General features: G+C 36.0%; 1 protein-coding gene across 4 annotated transcripts; it reads left to right on the top strand.

Annotated features, from left to right (window-relative positions):
- The first annotated feature begins 1,642 nt into the window (after positions 1-1,642).
- LOC128214312 (neurogenic locus notch homolog protein 1-like) lies at positions 1,643-19,184 on the top strand. Of its 4 annotated transcripts, none has more exons than XM_052920710.1 (18): positions 1,643-1,774; positions 3,847-3,936; positions 4,259-4,333; positions 5,612-5,704; positions 6,072-6,203; positions 7,481-7,684; positions 7,964-8,088; positions 9,096-9,229; positions 9,404-9,694; positions 11,001-11,128; positions 11,426-11,617; positions 12,444-12,806; positions 13,078-13,177; positions 15,607-15,752; positions 15,959-16,051; positions 16,517-16,693; positions 18,083-18,246; positions 18,495-19,184. In XM_052920710.1, exons 1-18 carry the CDS (start codon positions 1,711-1,713, stop codon positions 18,687-18,689), a joined length of 2,766 nt encoding a protein of 921 aa, XP_052776670.1. In that variant the 5' UTR covers positions 1,643-1,710; the 3' UTR covers positions 18,690-19,184. The 4 variants fall into 4 exon arrangements, with proteins under 4 accessions (XP_052776670.1, XP_052776671.1, XP_052776668.1 ...); XM_052920711.1 differs by lacking the exon at positions 13,078-13,177 and adding an exon at positions 13,792-13,888; XM_052920708.1 differs by lacking the exon at positions 13,078-13,177 and adding an exon at positions 14,780-14,909.
- Positions 19,185-20,545: the final 1,361 nt, after the last annotated feature.

Below are 20,545 nucleotides of genomic sequence, written 5' to 3' on the forward strand. Positions count from 1 at the left end.
TGTACCATAACATTAATGATTAATACATTTGGATGGTAAAAATAGCTATCTTTAAAGTCACTTTGATATCAAACAAATACATACAAAAATGCATTATTTGAGATAACATTAAGGGAAAATGTCAGTATTTCGGCTTTGCTTATCTGTCTAAATTTTATCTCAGTTATGACGAAAATATTTTGTATTAAATAAATAGAAAACAGCGTATTACACTACTATCGATATTTGCAGATTGTCGGAGGTCATGGAGGATAGCAACAGACAACTGATAAGCCCCGCCTAATGTGGACGCTGATTGGTCAGTCTGTTTTCGACAGGCTAGTTTCACTGACAGGCCGCGTTATGTTAGAAACGTTTTAAAACGGAGCGTTATGGTAACAATAGAATTGGTAATATAAATCAACGCTATTGTACCATATGTAATAGTGGTGTAATTAAAGATGAGTTTCATTTTTCGTTTTTACAATGTATTTGATGATTTACGTAGAACATATTTAAACAAAAATACTTTGTTACGATCAGCATGATGAAATTCATTGACCTTATGCAAGATACAAACTATTCCATTCAACTTGATTTGTGCAAATTTATTTCTAAAGGAAAAGGACGTCGTTATAACATTGTCCATATTGTTTCGTAATCAATTTCACTTAGTTAGGCTAACGTTTAGAATTAAATTATATTTTATATATCATATTATATCTTTCTTCGAGCATTATAGTTGTTTACAATGTACATGTTTGTCATATGATATGTCTCTATAAGTGACAAATAAAACATAAATACAATGTACATGTTTGTCATATGATATGTCTCTATAAGTGACAAATAAAACATAAATACAATGTACATGTTTGTCATATGATATGTCTCTATAAGTGACAAATAAAACATAAATACAATGTTACTTGCTTAAGGTTTGTTAGTCCATCCCCAATGTTAATTTAAACAATATTTAACGCCAGTACATATTAAGTATCTTCCCTAATGGGGCCGTAGGCCATGATTAGAAGTAAACGATTTTTAATTCTCTTATATACACATTGCAAGAGTAATCCCTCCCCTGTTTTGAATTTCGCAAAAAGTTGTTACAGTAATTAATATGTTAATCTTGTATTTGCCTCGTGTGGTTCCTTACTGGCGTATTACAAATTTTATGTGTAAAATACCTCGGACTAATATATTAATCCTACTCATAGAAAATGCCTGGGACCAAAATCCTACTCCCAGAAAATACTGATTATTTATAGTGGTCATGCTCTATTTTTCGTGTCTCACATTCCAACCTATAGTTTTTTCGTTGTATATACATGTATGTGTAATTGAATTAATGATCAGATAATTAGGAATACGTTTGTGTTCAAATTACTGCGTGTGTTAAATCCCGAATCTGTGTTTATTTTTTTCTCTTTTCGTTCTTATTTTGCCATGTATTATTGTGACCATAATAATTATTATTTGACATATCATGTTTTGTCATGAAACTGTTATTTACATGTTTACGACAATAAACTCCTCTGTCTGTCTGTCTGTCTGTCTGTCTGTCCTGAAATCTGACCTATGAATTCCATTGGCCACTTAAGAAAATGAGCGGTTTCTTGATTGTTGATGACAGTGGCTGTTCAAGTTTGTTTTCCTGTTCCCGAGACTTAAGTCATTGTATACATGGGAGATGAGAAAATGTGAACGTGTTTGCATCTGCGCGACAACATGGATTTCAATGCCATGAAATTAGTTTTGATTGGCATCTTAAGCCTTTTATTTTTGAATAATGGTAAGACAGCATGATTTTCTTACTTCTCAAACTTCTTTGAAACGAATAGCAACAAAACATTATTATTATTTTTTTTACTTCTCTCTAATTCTAAATGTCTCAGTTTTATAGGGGGGAATTTATTTATTTATTCATTTCTTGATATACCTCATTTATATAGCATTTTTTCATGAAGCAATATACGTTCAGAAGTGCTTTACAATACATATACACAAAAACAATAAATCAAGCTTTTTAACTACAAATTAACCGTGACTACACTCCAATTATATACGTATTTAAAGAACTCAATTTCGGACAATACTAATTAATAAACCAATCAGACAATACAACATTATCTTAAATTAAAAGGTAAACGAATAGATTAATCGTTTTGAAAATATAGCTTAATAATATTGTGAAATATACATAAAATCAATTACAATTATATACGCAAAATAGCACGAGTAATCTTGGTAAGGCCATTCATACTGTACTTATATTAATCTTCGATTCCCCTACCACGACCAATGTTGATTGAGCGTGGGTCGGACGGCCGATATGTTTTTGTTTTTTTTTTATATTATTTCCTGGAATAGAGAAGGAATGTTTACGTGAGGGTGTATATGTGAGGTCATGTTTAAATACTGTGTCCGACGACCACATTCCGCTGTGATTTGAAAGCAATAGTTATTCACACTTAGCAAACAAAAATGATTTTGGTCGGGCCGATTTTTTCGGGTAGGCCGTGGCAGGGCGATAATTCAATATTCTACTAGCTTTAAAAATCCTTGGCACCAATTATGATCATTTTCCCTGAAGAACGGAATACAATACAAACATTTCTTTTGTAATAAGTAGGTTGTACAAAGTTTGAAGACAACGTTAAATAAAAAGGTGAATCATTCCCGGCCATACTATTCCAATTGCCGGAGGGCACATAGTTATTTGCAAACACTGAAGAGCGCAATAATTAAAAACATTGGCTGAAATGATTTCAACACGAACTTTTTGTTTTTTTGTCTTTATAAACTTTTACTGCTTCGCATTTTCCAGACGTATATGAAGCTTCATTGTAATAAATGATTCATGCCATGAAACGGCCATATGTGCACTAATCCCATTGTGTGGTCGAAATCTTTGTGGAGTATAATAAGCAGACTTTTTTGCCACTCGAAATGTTTACCGCAAAGTGGAAAAAAAACTAGTTAGACAAAGATCCACCTGTCAGGTTCAAGTGCTTTCATGACCGGACTGTTATCTTGGGCGACAGTTGCACAACCTTTTCCGGAACGCTAACGATTAGCTTCCGGATTTGAACCCTACAGTCAATTGGAGGTTGAATGATGACGATGGTGATCGTGATGATGATACAGTAAAAAATTATAAAAAAATACTTTAATAGTTACTTATTTTGAACATCACCTAAACAAACTAAACGTGCATATGTTTAGGTCGAAACATAATAAGCTAAAATAAACTATAAATATAACTTTGGAGACGAATACATTTTCAAATTAAGATTATAGTAATCGAAATTTACAAGTTTTACTAGACATCTTCAAATGGTTGCTTTCGACTTTCTGATGCATTTCTTAAACATGTTTTTGCATCAAATGTTGTCAACCATAAATTATAATTCATATGCTAATAAAGACAAAGAAAGTTATTGAAAGAATGATTTTATTTACAAACGTATTTTTGAATACAGTAAAACTGCGATAACTTGATAACTGCGGATTGGTCGAGATCGTGGCTTAGTCCTTATCTTAAGGATTGTTTATATTAAATATACTCTTAACATCAAATAACCTGAGGTTTAAAGCCAGGCCATGGCTTCCCCGAATTATTGCAGTTTTACTGTATATGTAAATGACAATTTAAAACATTTCACAGTTATCAAATACCCATACTTCAGATCCATTCTTACATATGCGTTCAGACATTAATAATAATAATATACCAAATCGTAAATTAAAAATAATACATTTACATATTCAAACATAGATGAACGATACTGGCCCAATATTTGTTCTTATACAATAGTATATTCTAAATGTGTTTATCTTTTTATGTACAACTTTTGCTGTCAGTTGCTATGGGCAGCACCGTGCAGACTACAGTTGCCCCCACTAATCCTCTCGACAATATTGATACGACCGTCGAAACTATAGACGTTACGGGTAATCAGTTTTTTTATTACAAATGTCTGTTCAAGCAGTGTGTGTAAATTATGCTAAATATGTGACGCGAGATAATGCGTAAATTCACGGATTTCAACACACTTTTTTCAAAATGAGACATTGGTTTTATCGTTTCTGTCTTTTTGATATTTTTGAATAGTCATTTCCGCCTGTGACACGGTCACGCAGATTACATAAAACAGACTTTAGTATAGTCATACTCTTACTACAGTTGATATATTTACGCAAATTTTTAGTTATCGCTGAATTATTATAATAAAATGAGCTAAACATGTACTGGAACTTATCTATGTATATGTAGGTGTTGATGATTCTCTGACAAATACTATCCCGCCAATGGTGTTAGGAGGTTTGCCAAATAAATCCACTTGTACAGGTAGGTTTTTAATTCTAACTCAGTTTTTCACTGACTGTACCAAGGCGGTGAGCCCCTACATCAAACAACGCTTTACTTGTATAGCTGTATGATGCTTGTTGTCTTGTAGCGTTATGTATCTCTTGTATGATGTGTGTTGTCTTATAGCGTTATGCATCTCTTGTATGGTGTGTGTTGTCTTGTAGCGTTATGTATCTCTTGTATGGTGTGTGTTGTCTTGTAGCGTTATGTATCTCGTGTATGGTGGGTGTTGTCTTATAGCGTTATGTGTCTCTTGTATGGTGTGTGTTGTCTTATAGCGTTATGTGTCTCTTGTATGGTGTGTGTTGTCTTATAGCGTTATGTGTCTCTTGTATGGTGTGTGTTGTCTAGCGTTATGTATCACTTGTATGGTGTGTGTTGTCTGGTAGAGTTATGCATCTCTTGTATGATGTGTGTTGTCTTATAGCGTTATGCATCTCTTGTATGGTGTGTGTTGTCTTGTAGAGTTATGCATCTCTTGTATGGTGTGTGTTGTCTTGTAGCGTTATGTATCACTTGTATGGTATGTGTTGTCTTGTAGCGTTATGTATCTCTTGTATGGTGTGTGTTGTCTTGTAGAGTTATGTATCTCTTGTATGGTGTGTTGTCTTGTAGCGTTATGTATCACTTGTATGGTATGTGTTGTCTTGTAGCGTTATGTATCTCTTGTATGGTGTGTGTTGTCTTGTAGAGTTATGTATCTCTTGTATGGTGTGTTGTCTTGTAGCGTTATGTATCACTTGTATGGTATGTGTTGTCTTGTAGCGTTATGTATCTCTTGTATGGTGTGTGATGTCTTATAGCGTTATGTATCTCTTGTATGGTGTGTGATGTCTTATAGCGTTATGTATCTCTTGTATGCTGTGTGTTGTCTTATAGAGTTATAGGTCTCTTGTATGGTGTGTGTTGTCCTGTATCTCTTGTATGATCTATGCTGTCGGGTAGCGTTATGTATCTCCTGTTTGATGTAACTTGTCTACTAGCGTTATGTATATTCAGTGAAATGTTTTGTTCGTATACTAGTATCTTCATGTCTGTCTCCAGTTCTTGTATTCGTTTTCTTTCATACACATGAACAATTGTAAAATATTTAAGGGCTCATTCACATACTTTATGTAGGCAACGCTTTCTTTAAAACGATATTGAAACACGCACCAAAGGCAACTGGCAGTTTGAATAGACCTACGCACGATTTGTTTGTACTGTGTTGCTAATGTTTGCAATTATTGACAACTATTGGGTTTGAAACTCATAAAGGGCACAACATAACGAATATTGCAGACGGAACCAATTGTTTGAACGGCGGAACATGCGATAACGGATCGTGTGTCTGTACAGGAGAATATGGAGGTAGGACGACATTAAGCATGATACTTGAAAACAAGATAAACTGTAACGGAGATTTTGTGTTTAATGCTCAATATATTGTTTTGTTGTGTTCATGGATGTCAAAGTCAGACTACGTTTCCCTACATTTATATACCACTTATTATAAATCATTGTAACAAAACCCTTAATCTGCTGTCTTTACAACATGAACTCAGCAATAGTTTTAGTTGTAAAATTATACTATAACTTATATATAGGGTAAACAATTTTCGAGATAACTCCTACATGTCCTATGTAATTACAATCATACTTCAATGGGAAATGCTACTAACATTAATTTTGTATACGTATACCTGCTAGAAAGAATGATGCTTTTATATTCTAACAGGACCTCTATGCAACATTTCCCTCACGTGTCCTTCTAGTTACTGTAACCTTCACAACACGAAAAACTGCACCGTAGAAGTCAAAGATGGACAAGCTGTCTACAAGTGTTTATGCCAGAGCGTCTTCTGGATAGGTAGGTGTATTTGGATTTACTTAGAGTGGGATAAATTTTGAAATTAATATAAACTATTCACCACTGTCCACTTGACAATAGACATCACGAGTAGAGGTAAAAGATGGACAAGCCGTCTACAAGTGTATTTGTCAAAACGACTTCTTGTAAGGTAGGTGTCAAGTTATGGGTATTTTGATATTATTTATTCACTATTCACCAAAGTATTCACTTTGCTATATACAACTTGAGTATCGAATGTAAAACAATAATCGTTTTGTTCATAAAAGCAGCACACATCTTGTTTTAACAATAGTTGAACTTGTTACGGAGTGCACTTGCTAGCTACCGAGTTTTACTACTGTTTGTTGATTAACTCAAGGTTTAAAGGATTGAATGTCGTTGGTTTAACGCCGCCCAAATGAATAGAACATCAAATCAATATTATATAGCCACTTTACCGCAACAGAGAGTTGGCATATATCTCAATGAAAGCAATTTCCTTCCTCTTTTTTCTTCGCTCGATTGTGTAACTTTTTAGATGACATTCATCGTTCCTGCACAGCCTCTTTTGGGGTGTAGAATTATTCTCTTAGGCTTTAGCCCTCGTTTAAAAGTGAAGTTAAATCCCCCTTTCAGATTATGAATAAGTCTTTAAACTACACGGGAGATGAAGTGGGGTAATTTCATAATGCACCTGACTGAGGAAGACCTCCTTCCTGCAAAACATCCACAAAAGATCAGTTCATATTGGTTTTATTTCAACCATCAAGAACATATTTTAGCGTTGATATACGCTAGTATGAATGAAAAACAAAGCTCTATTAAGTGTTGAAAGTCTCTGTTGGAGCGGTACAAATCGATCATCTCTTCGCTGAAAATGGCATTATGGCCATGATTTTATAAATTGATTAGTCTGTTGGTTGACAAAGAGAAGCAGAAGCACAGGCCTGAATTACTTTTCAAAACAATGTGAAATATTGCTATAATAATTAATGAAGATTATGCTAGTAATTTTAAGTGGTACGGATAATAATAGTTATGATAATGATAGTGGAGATGCTGATAATGATACAAATAGTAATGATAATAATAGTGGTATGCAATGACGATGATGATGATGATGATGATGATGATGATGATGATGATGTAAACTTAATAATAATTCAGAAAGAAATATAGAACAAGCAATTAGAACTCTATAAGAATGTAAATGAGCATATGCAGTAGTAGGCACCGTTTTCTTCCATTTCGGTTCATGACCAACACCTGTATTTTATATCCCGTGCTGTTTCCAGGCAATCAATGCGATGTGTACGATTATTGTCTAAGCTATCCATGCCAGAACAGAGGTACATGTGAACTGACCAATGAAAGATCCTTTATGTGTCATTGTATGACGGGGGACCAAACCAAGAATTGTCGACTTAATGAAGCCGATGAATGTAAAAACAGGCCTCCTGTCGGAACAGATTATTTCATAACGTGCATTGACAGAATAGGTATTTTCATATTTCATCGTTAGGTATTAAATCAGAGCATAGAATGTGAATCGTACTTTGTTTTCCTCTGGAATTTTCTGTTTAGTTTTGTTTGCTGGATTACAATGCAATATTTTTTTTCCTTTAACAAGGAAATTATTGATGTATTTTAAGATTAACATATTTATTAAGATTAAGCTGATTAACATAAGTACAGACGCTTGCTAAACACATACCCACGGCTCCTTTCTTAATATGAAATTGAACATATGAAGTATGAACATGAGGTTGATTTTGTAGGTGGATATGATTTAATATGTGCCCCTGGGTATACCCGCCCAAACGATGGCTGTGGATATCGCGAGAATCCGACCACTTTCTGCACAAAGTATAATCAGAATTGCACTAACGAAGGCTACTGTAAGGTAACCATAAATATACATATATAGAATCCGACCATTTTCTACGCAAAATATGGACAGAATCGAACTGATGAAGGCTACTGTAAGGTAACCTTATGAATACGTGAATAGAATCCGACCATTTTCTACGCAAAATATGGACAGAATCGAACTGACGAAGGCTACTGTATGGTAACCTTATGAATACGTGAATAGAATCCGACCACTTTCTACGCAAAATATGGACAGAATTGAACTGACGAAGGCTACTGTATGGTAACCTTATGACTACGTGAATAGAATCGTACCACTGTCTACGCAAAATATGGACAGAATCGAACTGACGAAGGCTACTGTAAGGTACCCTTATGAATACGTGAATAGAATCGTACCACTGTCTACGCAAAATATGGACAGAATCGAACTGATGAAGGCTACTGTAAGGTAACCTTATGAATACGTGAATAGAATCCGACCATTTTCTACGCAAAATATGGACAGAATCGAACTGACGAAGGCTAATGTATGGTAACCTTATGAATACGTGAATAGAATCCGACCACTTTCTACGCAAAATATGGACAGAATCGAACTGACGAAGGCTACTGTATGGTAACCTTATGAATACGTGAATAGAATCCGACCACTGTCTACGCAAAATATGGACATAATCGAACTGACGAAGGCTACTGTAAGGTACCCTTATAAATACGTGAATAGAATCCGACCACTGTCTTCGCAAAATATTGACAGAATCGAACTGACGAAGTATATATCCAATATATACATGTAGAACTCGAAAACAATGTCATTATAAAACGGCAGGCAGCCAGTATGTACACTATTATGTTCAACGAAAATAATATAGTTTAACAAACATGCTGGTCCATTAAACTATAACTACTTTACAAAAAAACATACGGATGATTTTATTTTAACGATGTTTTATTATGCTAGAAGGAGTGCGGAAATCAAAGGAGAATTCACCACTCGTGTAAATATACGTTCTTGTAAAGTGTTTGTCTTTTAAGCCATTGTGTAACGTTGAAGTATGCAATGGGACTTCCAACTGCAATTTCACCACTAAGCCCTTCCCAGATACAAACACCACAGACGACTGCGAAATGAGGTTTGCGGATGGATACTTAGAAACAAAATGCTCGAGGTTTGTTGTTGAATTCATACTTTACTTGGTATTTCTTGTTCCTGTTTACCTGTTCATAACTATATTCCAATGAAGTCGTATTCTTTAAGTTAAGTTATGGAAAGTAGGTGATAGTAAGCCAAATGTTCTTATTTATTCCTAAATACACATTAAGGCGATGTTTTGTTTGCTTAGCGAGGACATGCTGTTTGATGGCAATGACGCCATCGTGCACAAACTGACAGACTGCAGCCCTTTCTTCGATACAGTCTGCACGGGCAAATTTGGAAATAACGTTTGTGACCCAGAATGTGATAATGCCGACTGCCTATACGATGGTTGGGATTGCGCAGAGAACCACGACGACACTCTTGACAAACAGCTACCAGGGGGCGTGGTCATCGATTTTGCACGCCGCCCGAAGTCTCTCTTCCAAAATAAGCTATCCATGCTCACCCGAACGTTCCTGAACGTAACTCTAGACAAGTAAGTTGTTTTGATGTCAGACTTGTACAAACACGTGAACGTGTGAACTATCTTTCTTGGTGCTACGTCATTTAGATGTGTACAGTGTACATGTTAAAGCGTCAAGCCAATAAAAAAGACATCTAGTCAAACAGATTTGTGTAAGATCATGCACACTAAGTAATAAACATGGACACAACAAGATATGAAATAAATGAATCCCGAGAACAACCTTTTATGAATGTCAGTTTGTCGTCAAGTCGACTTTTAAGTCAAATTTCAACTATTACTTGTAAGGGTAGCTACATGTACAAGTACAAACATATATTGACAGACGGCATTTAATGCAAACTGTAACTTATACTTGTACGGGTAGCAACATATACAAGTAAAAACAGATATTCCCAGACGACATGTAAGACAAACAGCAACTATAACTTCTACGGGTAACTACATATACAAGTACAAACAGATATTCCCAGACGACATGTAAGACAAACAGCAACTATAACTTCTACGGGTAACTACATATACAAGTACAAACAGATATTCGCAATTGACATAAAGGCGAACAGCAACTATTACTTGTAAGGGTAGCTACATGTACAAGTAAAATCAGACATTCGCAGACGCCATTAATTCAAACAGCAACTATAATTTGTAAGTGCAGCTATATGTACAAGTAAAAAAAGATATTCGCAGACGACATGTGAGGCAAATAGCAACTATAACTTCTACGGGTAACTACATATACACGTACAAACAGATAATCGCAATTGACATAAAGGCGAACAGCAACTATTACTTGTAAGGGTAGCTACATGTACAAGTAAAATCAGACATTCGCAGACGCCATTAATTCAAACAGCAACTATAATTTGTAAGTGCAGCTATATGTACAAGTACAAACAGATATTCGCAAACGACATTTAAAGCAAACTGTGACTTTTACTTCTACGGGGAGCTACAGGTACACGTTACAGTTCGAAATATTAATTTAAGACACAGATAGAACGTTGTTTTCCTTTCACTACAGGGCACTTTCAGGTACAAGTTATGTTTCGCAACCTCACTAAAATGATATGTCAATAGTTCAAGTATATACTCGTCTGTTCATGCGCCATAATTCAACAAAAGTTTCCAAAGAAGCATTTAACGAAACAATACGAATACGCAAAGCATAAACGATACAAAATCTTAATGAGCATAACAAATATTAACATTACGTCAATTACCACACAATTCAACTTCATTCATAGCTCATGTAATACTTGCTGATGTAAGTTGTGTAACCAAATTTTATAACTCTAACATGATTTGTCCAAAGGTCCGGCAAAACGGCGTATATGAAAGTGAGGGCGGAAAACTTCACGACTGTTGCTAACGTTACACGATTCCTTGCGGGAGCGATCGCTAAACTGCCCTACCTTATTGACTACGTCACTGACGTCTTTGGTAAAATTGTTTGTTTTATTTACTTTTCGGTGTATTTTATACTACTCTTTGTCTATTGGCTTAGATATTGTTGCGGCTTCCTTAGTTTGCACATCCCTTCTCCCGTCTTTTTTTCAATTAAAAGAAGAGGTATAACTCAATATTAAGCCAAAAGGCACTGCCACTGACAAAGCCGACAAGAACAATACGGCAATTACAATGTATCGATTTACAAATGAGCGACACAGATACGAATCTTGTTTAAAGATTTTACTAACTTTTAAGAAATAAGCTAATTACTATTTAAATCACTTTCAGTATGTGAAGCGGGCATGTGGAACCCTTCAACCAAATGTTCGCAAAAGTGTGGTAGTACCTGCTTACCACAAGGGGATGAGATCTGTCACTGGGAAACGGGCGCTTGTCTTCATGGATGTAACGATGGTTTCTATGGTGGAACATGCAGTATGGCATGTCCACCAGGCTGTAAGGATACATGTTATGTTAAAGGTGAGTTAGTTTGAAATGTATAGTAAGTTATCTACTAGCAGCGTTCGAAAACATATAAACTGTTCAAGGATTGTATGGGAAAACTTGATGGTTGCGGATTGGACAAGCTATCGTACGATGCTTCGTGGATAAACGTGGTCTTGGCGATCAGTTATTTCAAATACCTTTCTGAGTAATTACATTACTAGCATTTCTCCCATCCCAGATAAATAGATTCAAATGCTTGTAATCCTTATATATGAGGTGGGGGTGGGAGCAAAATAATCTACCATGGTCGCTCGTGTAAAATAGGTTCATCCCAACCGTCGGCCAGGGTGATCAGTGGAAATTCAGTAAACCTCGTTTCCGCGAAATACCACTTGCTCAGGCACTTAATATATTTTGTCCAATAGCATAAATGAATGGGAAAATCCGTGTAGGTTACACACCACCATTGTTATTCCCTATATTATTCAATGTAAAATTATAATTTTTAGACAACATTTAAAGGCATTTCGAGCGAATGCAGGCTATGATAACCACATATATTCTTAAAGTACAAGCTTTAAATTACCTTTTAAGCCAATAAAAAGGGGGGTCAAGTTATTCAAGCAAGAATAGATACTTTAGGTATAAAAGTTTCAGGAATAATGATAGTTTTGATTTACAGTGTATTGAGCATGTGAAAACATGTCTATCAATCATAAGAACATTTTTTTTTATTGAGAATTTTCCACACAACGGACATATGACGTAATGGTGACGTCATTCCTGTAAATAAATGTGTTGTTTTTCAATAACTACTGTTCCAACTATGCTATGTTTTGTTTTTGTATTTCGCTAACAGATGGAACGCCTCTATGTAGCGAATGCAAGCCTGGGTTTTTTCTTCAAACATGCAACGCCACATGTGACAGACACTGTCGGGGCGGAATGTGTCAATTCCGTTCAGGTACATGTACATGCTCCGATGGAAGACTGTGGTCTAACCAGACAAACAGCTGCCAGTGTCAACACGGTTGGTTTGGAAGCAGATGCACAGAGAAGTGTAACAGCAACTGTGAAGGTGGTGGTTGCATCGAGGTTTCTGGAGCTTGTGCGATGGGGTGTATTTCTGGTTACTACGGACCTGATTGTTCAAAAGAGTGTGTAGGCTGCGACAATTGTGACGAAAAAGGAACATGTCCATTGAAACCAGAGAAGAAAACGGGTAACATTGGTTTTTCACTACCATGTATTGAACTGCATTAAAATGCTTAAAGTTCTGTCAATTGCTTTGCAACCTTCGTGTCTTTTGAGCGAAATTTAAATTGATTAACATGAATAATCTCAACGTGAACTGCATGGCCAAGCCTACTCCAACACATTAACGTATGACATTTCCAATGAAAAAAATAGTACACATGTCGGACATTATCAGAACCATATTATAGATCAACACAAAGATAGTCTTTGCAAATATACTCATTTGTCAACTTTAGCACCTGTCAAAGATGCGGGCAGCGACAACACGGGTTTGATAGTGGGAGTGGTGGTCTCCGTGTTGCTGGTCGCCATCATTATACTTGTGGCATGTTGTTGGTGGGTACGCCTCTTAATGAGGCAAAATACACGTTGTTAGAAGTCTAAGATATTAAGCATCCGAATTGGCAATCTGGTGTTCTTGTATAGAGACCTACTGACACGAATCCAGAGACCTAGTGACACGAATGCAATCCTAAATCCGGAGACTTAGTAACTAAACCCACAACGCACTATAAAGTCTATTAACAACATCTTCACTTTTTTCGTCTTGTTTTACAATTAGCACATATTGTTTTTGAATTATAAAAATAGTCCGATGGTTATGCCAAACACAGTTTGTTTTTGTTTTTCAAAAAAAAGCAGCCTTTGACAACATTAACCATTCAATTTAGACGCAATAGTTTCATGATTTTCGTATATTTAACGCAATACACCTCTGATAAAATGTCTGTCATTGCTGATTTTTCGTGAACGACACACTTATGGATACGAAATAGCTTTTTTACAGTCCTAGCCGTGCTACTTTAACCATACACCATGCAATCTGACAAAACCTGGCGACCAGCAACATGACAGCGTTACACCACTTCTTTCTTCTTAGTAATCCAAACATGCTATAACTTTAACTAATCATCAACGTTCGATGTTTCATTGAGATATCATTGGTTTAGGGAATGGTGGTGATAACAGTGAAGGTCCGGTGGTGGTGACGTTTATAGTCGTGTTGCTGCTCTCACCTGTGGTAGTTCTTGCATGCTGTTGGTTTTGGTGCGTATGAAGCAATATATAAGTAGATGCGATGAGATACTTTTGGATAACAAAAGATAATATTACATAGGATAGCATTAGTTAGTATAAGATAATAATGGATAACATGAGATAAGGTAAAATAAGTAGCTGTGTAAGATTTGAACTTATTTCGTGTAACAACAACGATTTAAGATGTAACAATATATGACTAACCACACAAGTTAACACGTCGTTAGGCTAGACTGTATTTTTGTTTTGCGGAGAATACGAAGTACCTGGATGTAACACACTTGCAGTTTTTTGCGATCACGAACCAATTACTCTTTTGTCCTGATTCTGTTAACCGCTTCCTAACCGAACTAAAAGTATACATGCGTTTACGCGCATAAATTAAATATAAAAACTCTTCGTTAGATACCCACACATTCATGTGGTTATCAAACTTTCATAAGAAGTAGTTTGTTAACAAAGTGTAAACCAGCTGTTTCTTGTCATTTAGCAAAAGTACAGGGTGTAGTTGCCTGTGTAATATTGCATAGTTATGCAACATTTGTTAATGCGTCCTTAATACGCTCCTTGATGAAGTTAACGCGTACTCATTTCGCATATATTTTGAGTCACATACCCACAGAAGGTACTGGCCAAAACAATGCTTCTTCTATGCGACGACCAAAACCACCGCTACCACTACCAACCTGTGCTGTCGACTGATCGCTAAATGTACAATTGGTTACAATTCAGTTTCATTTAAACATATTAAAAACGGTATTTATTTGTTCAACAATTATCCATGTAATCAACAATATTTTTCATGTTACGTGAAGATATTTTTGGGTTTATTCGACCATTGTGGTTGATATTCTTGATTTTCTTTTTTTCCAACCAACTATTAAATTATACTTCCTCCAGTGAACGACGACTCGAATTCTGATAGCGTGGTAATAGCGATCGTGGTGGTGGCGGTTTTGGTCCTCTGCATCTATGTATTTGTCGTCTGTATATGTAAATCAGACTGTCAGCGCGCGAAACGGTGGTATCTGTGGGTATACGTTTTGTATTGTTTTTTCTTTGTAGTTTTGCAAACATCAGGCGATTACAGACAAAATTCAAATTATATGTGTTCAAGCAAAGACATGATTAGACTATAAACCAGAGACATGATGTATTACACTGAATCGTAGCAGACAACATTTTCAGTGTTCTGGTGTTACTGATATGGTTGACATCACGGCATTTACTCCCCTTTTGAACATATATTTTAAAGCTTTAACATTTGTTTATCCTGAATAGTTTTCCGAAAGTCAGGCAATGACAGACACAATTCAAATAAAACGTTAAAATTGTGTAAGCCAAGACTTGATTCTATCAAAAACAGAAGTACATTGTTAATGTATTTGAATTGTCATTGTGCATAATTCCGTTAAAAGTACGATCCTATTTTACTGTAAATATTAGTTCTATGTAGCCTTGAATAACGTTTGTATTGTTTCAAAGTTTGCAACAAAAGAATAAATAATACTGCAACAATTGTCTTTCTTGTAATTTTGTTTTAAAAATGGGCCCGAATGGTCCAGGGAAAATACTGATTGTAATATCTTTTAAGATTAAACAAAGAAGTAAAACATAAAAAAATCATCATGTTGTCGCCCTTATTCTTAGATAATTTGTTGTTGTTTTTATACCTTAATATAGCCTAAATTACGCATAAAGTGAAACACAAACCAATATTTGTGCAGGCGCAGGCGCGGTCAGTCCGGCGAGTACCCGATTGAAGACGATGACGACGTTATAAAAGATCCCGTACCCGAGTCGGAAGCATTCCTGTCGGCAACTGGTGTTTCCGGTTTGCAACCCACCTCGCCAAAAGTCGGGAGATCCAAAGGTACATCCGGATTATTTAGTTCGTTTGCTAAGGCTATCTTACTCGATTAAACCAGCGCCTTTTACATGTATTATTTTGGAGATACATATTCTCACTTTGACACCAAACAGTTACAATGCGGCTCATTTGGTTTTGTTTTCGAGACACGTTGGTTTCTTTTTCATCCACGGCCATATTTCTTAAAGCGTGTATTTCTTTTGTTAAAGACATGATAGATATGGATATCATGGAGGTACCTGCGGTTTATGACGGACGTAAATCAGGGCCTACTCTGGAGCCATTGCAAAAAGAACCAAAAGGTATACTTATGGTTTATCTATTCTCAAGCACGCGTTACATTGACATGAAGCAATAAAATTATTGTATTTTTTTTAATCCGACCTTTTAAGTCATGATTCTACTGAAGTAGAGAAAGAAATTGAGCGATGATAGGCATGCGCAAACGCTAAAATCAACATTTAAGTTCGGATCGGTTATGCATTGAACTGTTCCATTTTCTGCTTTAGGTAGAAATTCATTTTGAGGGGACATTCAACAGCTTATTTCAATAAATTATATCAAAAATATTGCGGTCTACGTCAACCATTTTAGCCAACTGTAAATAATATTTCGAAATTCCTTTTACTAAAAATAACAAATAATAATAAACACAACGTTTTACACGTTTTAAAAGGCGTCCTAGTACAAGGTTTTACCTGTACGTCCTTATCACTGAGATACATGTAGAATCATTGGACGCTATTAGTATATGCTTACTCATTTAGATGGCAGCCCTGAATCAAGACAGCCGGCTGACGGTGCTAGCGAAGCTGAACCGGAAGCGCATGTCAACGACAGGGGCAGATTTGCCTCGTCGGTTGTCATCGAGGTTGACGGCAAGGGTCGACTTTTATCCATTACGGATCGGGATCAAGTGCCCTCACCCAGCGCTCTGAAAGAAGGTATTGTGTCTTATCTTGTAAAACACGGCAGAGTGGATTTGTTAACGTACGTATCCACCTGCGCTAAGAGTGTCTTTGGTCAAAGTGAAAGAAAACTTAGACAAATCAAAAAAAGAAACCCCAAAACTAAAAAAAAAGAATTTAAACACAGATTTTATTCACAATTTTATCAATACCAGGCCATGTTCAAAAAAAGTTAAAACCTGATTTCGGTTCTGTCCAAAACTCTCAATTCTGTGTATTTTGAATGTAAATAATGCTGTACAACAATATTTTGCCTCATATTCCCTTATTTTGCTGATTTTAACTAATCGTAAGAAGTTCTTTTTCATTGGATGTACTATTTTTTACCAAAAGCATCCGAAGTGAATGCATTATTTACAAACAACCTTTATAGCGAACAACAATAACAAATTGTGCCGACCATATTGAATGTTTTGGTGTAATTTTTATTATATGGCCCAAAAAGTAGTTGAAGAAAATCAGTTTGTTCTCCACACTTTTTTCAATTTCGATGTCTCTTGAGCGGATCATTATACCACACACTGCTGTATTGTCACAGTACCTACTGTCCAAAATGGCTTACTGTTTCCGTGCAGAAAGAACTATGACGCCTGATTTTGGGGTAAACGGCATCATCAAGACTGAAGACAGGTCATGTCAATAGAAGTGGTTGAGCATATTTCGCCTTGTTGCTCTCAATGTGTGTTTATATAGTGTGCATCCTAAGAGCCGCCACACATCTTCACTGTGTCGAGTTTTCGTCATTTACAACACATATAGTCATCATTTGGAACACCTCGGCCATTTTCCATAGAAAACAACCTCGGATGTATGCCGATACATCAGAAGAAGTTCGTAAATAAAAGTAATAAAATGAATAAATTGGAGTATTGGAACGTGTCTTTTGTATAATATATTCAAATTGACTGCCAGTGAAGTGTATTATTGCATAAATAGTTTAAAAAGATTCGCAAGAGTAAAGTCATTAGGTAGTTAAATGTAAATATTTATGATATTGTAAACCGTCCATATACATCCGAGGTTGTTTTCGATACAAAATGGCCTTGAAGTTCCAATTGATATTGTCTGGATTCCGGATATTGTCAGATACTATTAGAAGCAAACGACTGATTTCATATTGAAAGATGGACTTCGTTGGGTCATATACTTTAAATAATGGCCCAGAGTTTTGGCCCGAGTCTTAATAGATTATGGTGTCAAATTCATCATTACATGGATGGTGTATTAACGAAAAATATATATCTTAATCTTAAAAGGAGATCTTCGTTATGTGTTTTAAAAAGTGGGGAAAACAGCGTTATAAGTTTCATTGAAAATGAAATCGCTGAATATTGTTTCGCTTATATCCTCGAGATGTTCTTTCAGCTCCGGATGACGAGGTGTTTAGTGTTGAGATAAATGACGCGGAAAAGTCTCACGATTTTCCTCACATTGACGAAGACATTACGCCACCACAGAGTCCACTTGGAGAGTCCAGAGCTCCACTAGCGTCTGAGGAAAACATTCTGAATGACCTTGGTCCGAGAATGGTAGATATCTAAAATGTTGATTCCATGTCCCCGAAAAAGCACATGTTGATTCATTTAGAGACAATGTTTTGCCAGATTTCTGCTATTCTTGTTGTAAGATTGATATTTATACATTCTAAAGCATTACTTTATTCTGTATTACTTTATAAAAAATATTACGAATTCATTAGTCCAATTAAGCAAGGCAAGCTAGCATCATTAAAACAATAATCCTTTTCAAGAATAGCATTTGTATCGTGTGCTTTTAGAGTGTGAAGTCTGGAGGCAGTGAGGACAAGAACAGAAAGGGTTCCAGTCGGTCAACTTCGAGCTCTAGCACGAATTCATCGAGGAAATCTAGCTCGATGAAATCTGGCTCGAGGAAATCCAGCTCGCGTACATCTAGCTCGAGCAGCCATTCATCACGTGACGAGTCGAACAAAGAACACGTGACGGAGATGTAACACCATATGTACAATTAAAACATTGATACTAACATATGACATAGCGTGTCCAAATAGTGTACGATATCTTGCACGATATCAAAATCCATACAGCCGTTACTTCCCTTGTCTTGCAAATAGCATTGCCATCACGCAAATCACATGACATTGATAACTTTAAAAACAACGTTATTATATGGCACTAAAATAAAATATTGCATAAATACGTATACAAAGGATAGTTTTAAGAATTAATTTTATATAGCTTAAGTCCAGGGGTATTATTATGCGTGGATCGGCTCGTCAAGGGCGATCACTGTGAAGGAGATTGGCACGGTACGCGCACTAATTCATAACCTGATTTAAGTGCACACCATCAACATTGTGCACAATTGCATCCGAACAGAGACGGTGTTTTAACATAAGCCGTAATAATACAACATATGTATATGTAGTACATATCGTTATATAAATATCTGTATTGTTTTATATCCTCCATTAAAGCGTTAAAATGTTTGTTTCCACTTACCCGACCGACCCTACTTTTACCTTCCGACCATACACTTTGTATTATTTACGTTATTCCTAAAAGATGGGTATTTTTGAGTGAACATGTAGACTTAGACCATTTGGTGACATACATTTTCTACAATAGTGATATACCCTGATATAGGTTGGTTTGGTACAGAATCCCTTTTTATGCCTACCTACCTACCTACCTACCCCATTTTTTAGAAATGTTAGTGGAAACATAGGACTTTTTTGGCCTAATCATCATTGATGTTGCACTGTATTATGCAAATTGTACATTTGTGTCACGTTGTGTCTAGTTTCTTCGATGAATGAGTGTTGCAAGATTGTTTTTATACTGCTAATATAGTTCATTGCTCGAACAATTTCTTTAAATTGCATATATGACCTTATCTGTGCATAAACGTACATTTACCCAACAATGGTATTAATTTATGCATCCCTACTCCCACAATATTATCACTACCATAATACTATACTTCCTACTATCACATCACTGTCATTCTATCTACTATCACAGTACTACAATAATACCTACTATCACACCACTGCAATACTACCTACTATCACATCACTGCAATACTACCTACTATCACACCACTGCAATACTACCTACTATCACATCACTGCAATACTACCTACTATCACACCACTGCAATACTACCTACTATCACATCACTGCAATACTACCTACTATCACATCACTGCAATACTACCTACTATCACATCACTGTAATACTTTCTACTATCACAACACTACTATACTTCATACTATCACATCACTGTAATACTTTCTACTATCACAACACTACTATACTTCATATTATCACATCACTGTTATACTACCTACTATCACAGCACTACTATACTTCATACTATTACATCACTGCAATACTACCTACTATCACATCACTGCAATACTTTATACTATCACTGAAATATTTAGACGCTGTTAGGTCACTGCAATATTGAGACGCTGTCACGCCAATAAACTGTTGATACGACGTCGCAACTTAGCAGTATTGACACTGTCACATCGCTGCCTTATTGAAACGCTGTCGAACGATTGCAATATTGAGACTTTGTCAACTCACTATACTATTTAGAAGTTGTTGCACCATTGCGTTATTGAGATACTGGAATTGAGACGCTGTTACATAACTGCAATTTTGAGACGCTGCCACATCACTACAATACTGTACAATATTGTGACGCTGTCACATCACCGCAATATTGTGACGCTGTCACATCACTGCAATATTGAGACGCTGTTACATCACTACAAAAGTGTACAATATTGAGACGCTGTTAGGTCACTGCAATATTGAGACGCTGTTAGGTCACTG

The sequence above is a fragment of the Mya arenaria genome, chromosome 13, assembly GCF_026914265.1.
Source record: "Mya arenaria isolate MELC-2E11 chromosome 13, ASM2691426v1".
NCBI classification, from domain to species: domain Eukaryota; kingdom Metazoa; phylum Mollusca; class Bivalvia; order Myida; family Myidae; genus Mya; species Mya arenaria.

What these genes read in the sequence shown, in the direction of transcription:
- LOC128214312 (XM_052920708.1), top strand. Translation starts at nt 1,711, where the DNA reads ATGGATTTCAATGCCATGAAATTAGTTTTGATTGGCATCTTAAGCCTT. An exon ending in CTGTACAGGAGAATATGGAG is followed by an intron (nt 5,705 to 6,071) that starts GTAGGACGACAT and finishes ATATTCTAACAG; the next exon opens with GACCTCTATGCAACATTTCC. An exon ending in TTAGAAACAAAATGCTCGAG is followed by an intron (nt 9,230 to 9,403) that starts GTTTGTTGTTGA and finishes TTGTTTGCTTAG; the next exon opens with CGAGGACATGCTGTTTGATG.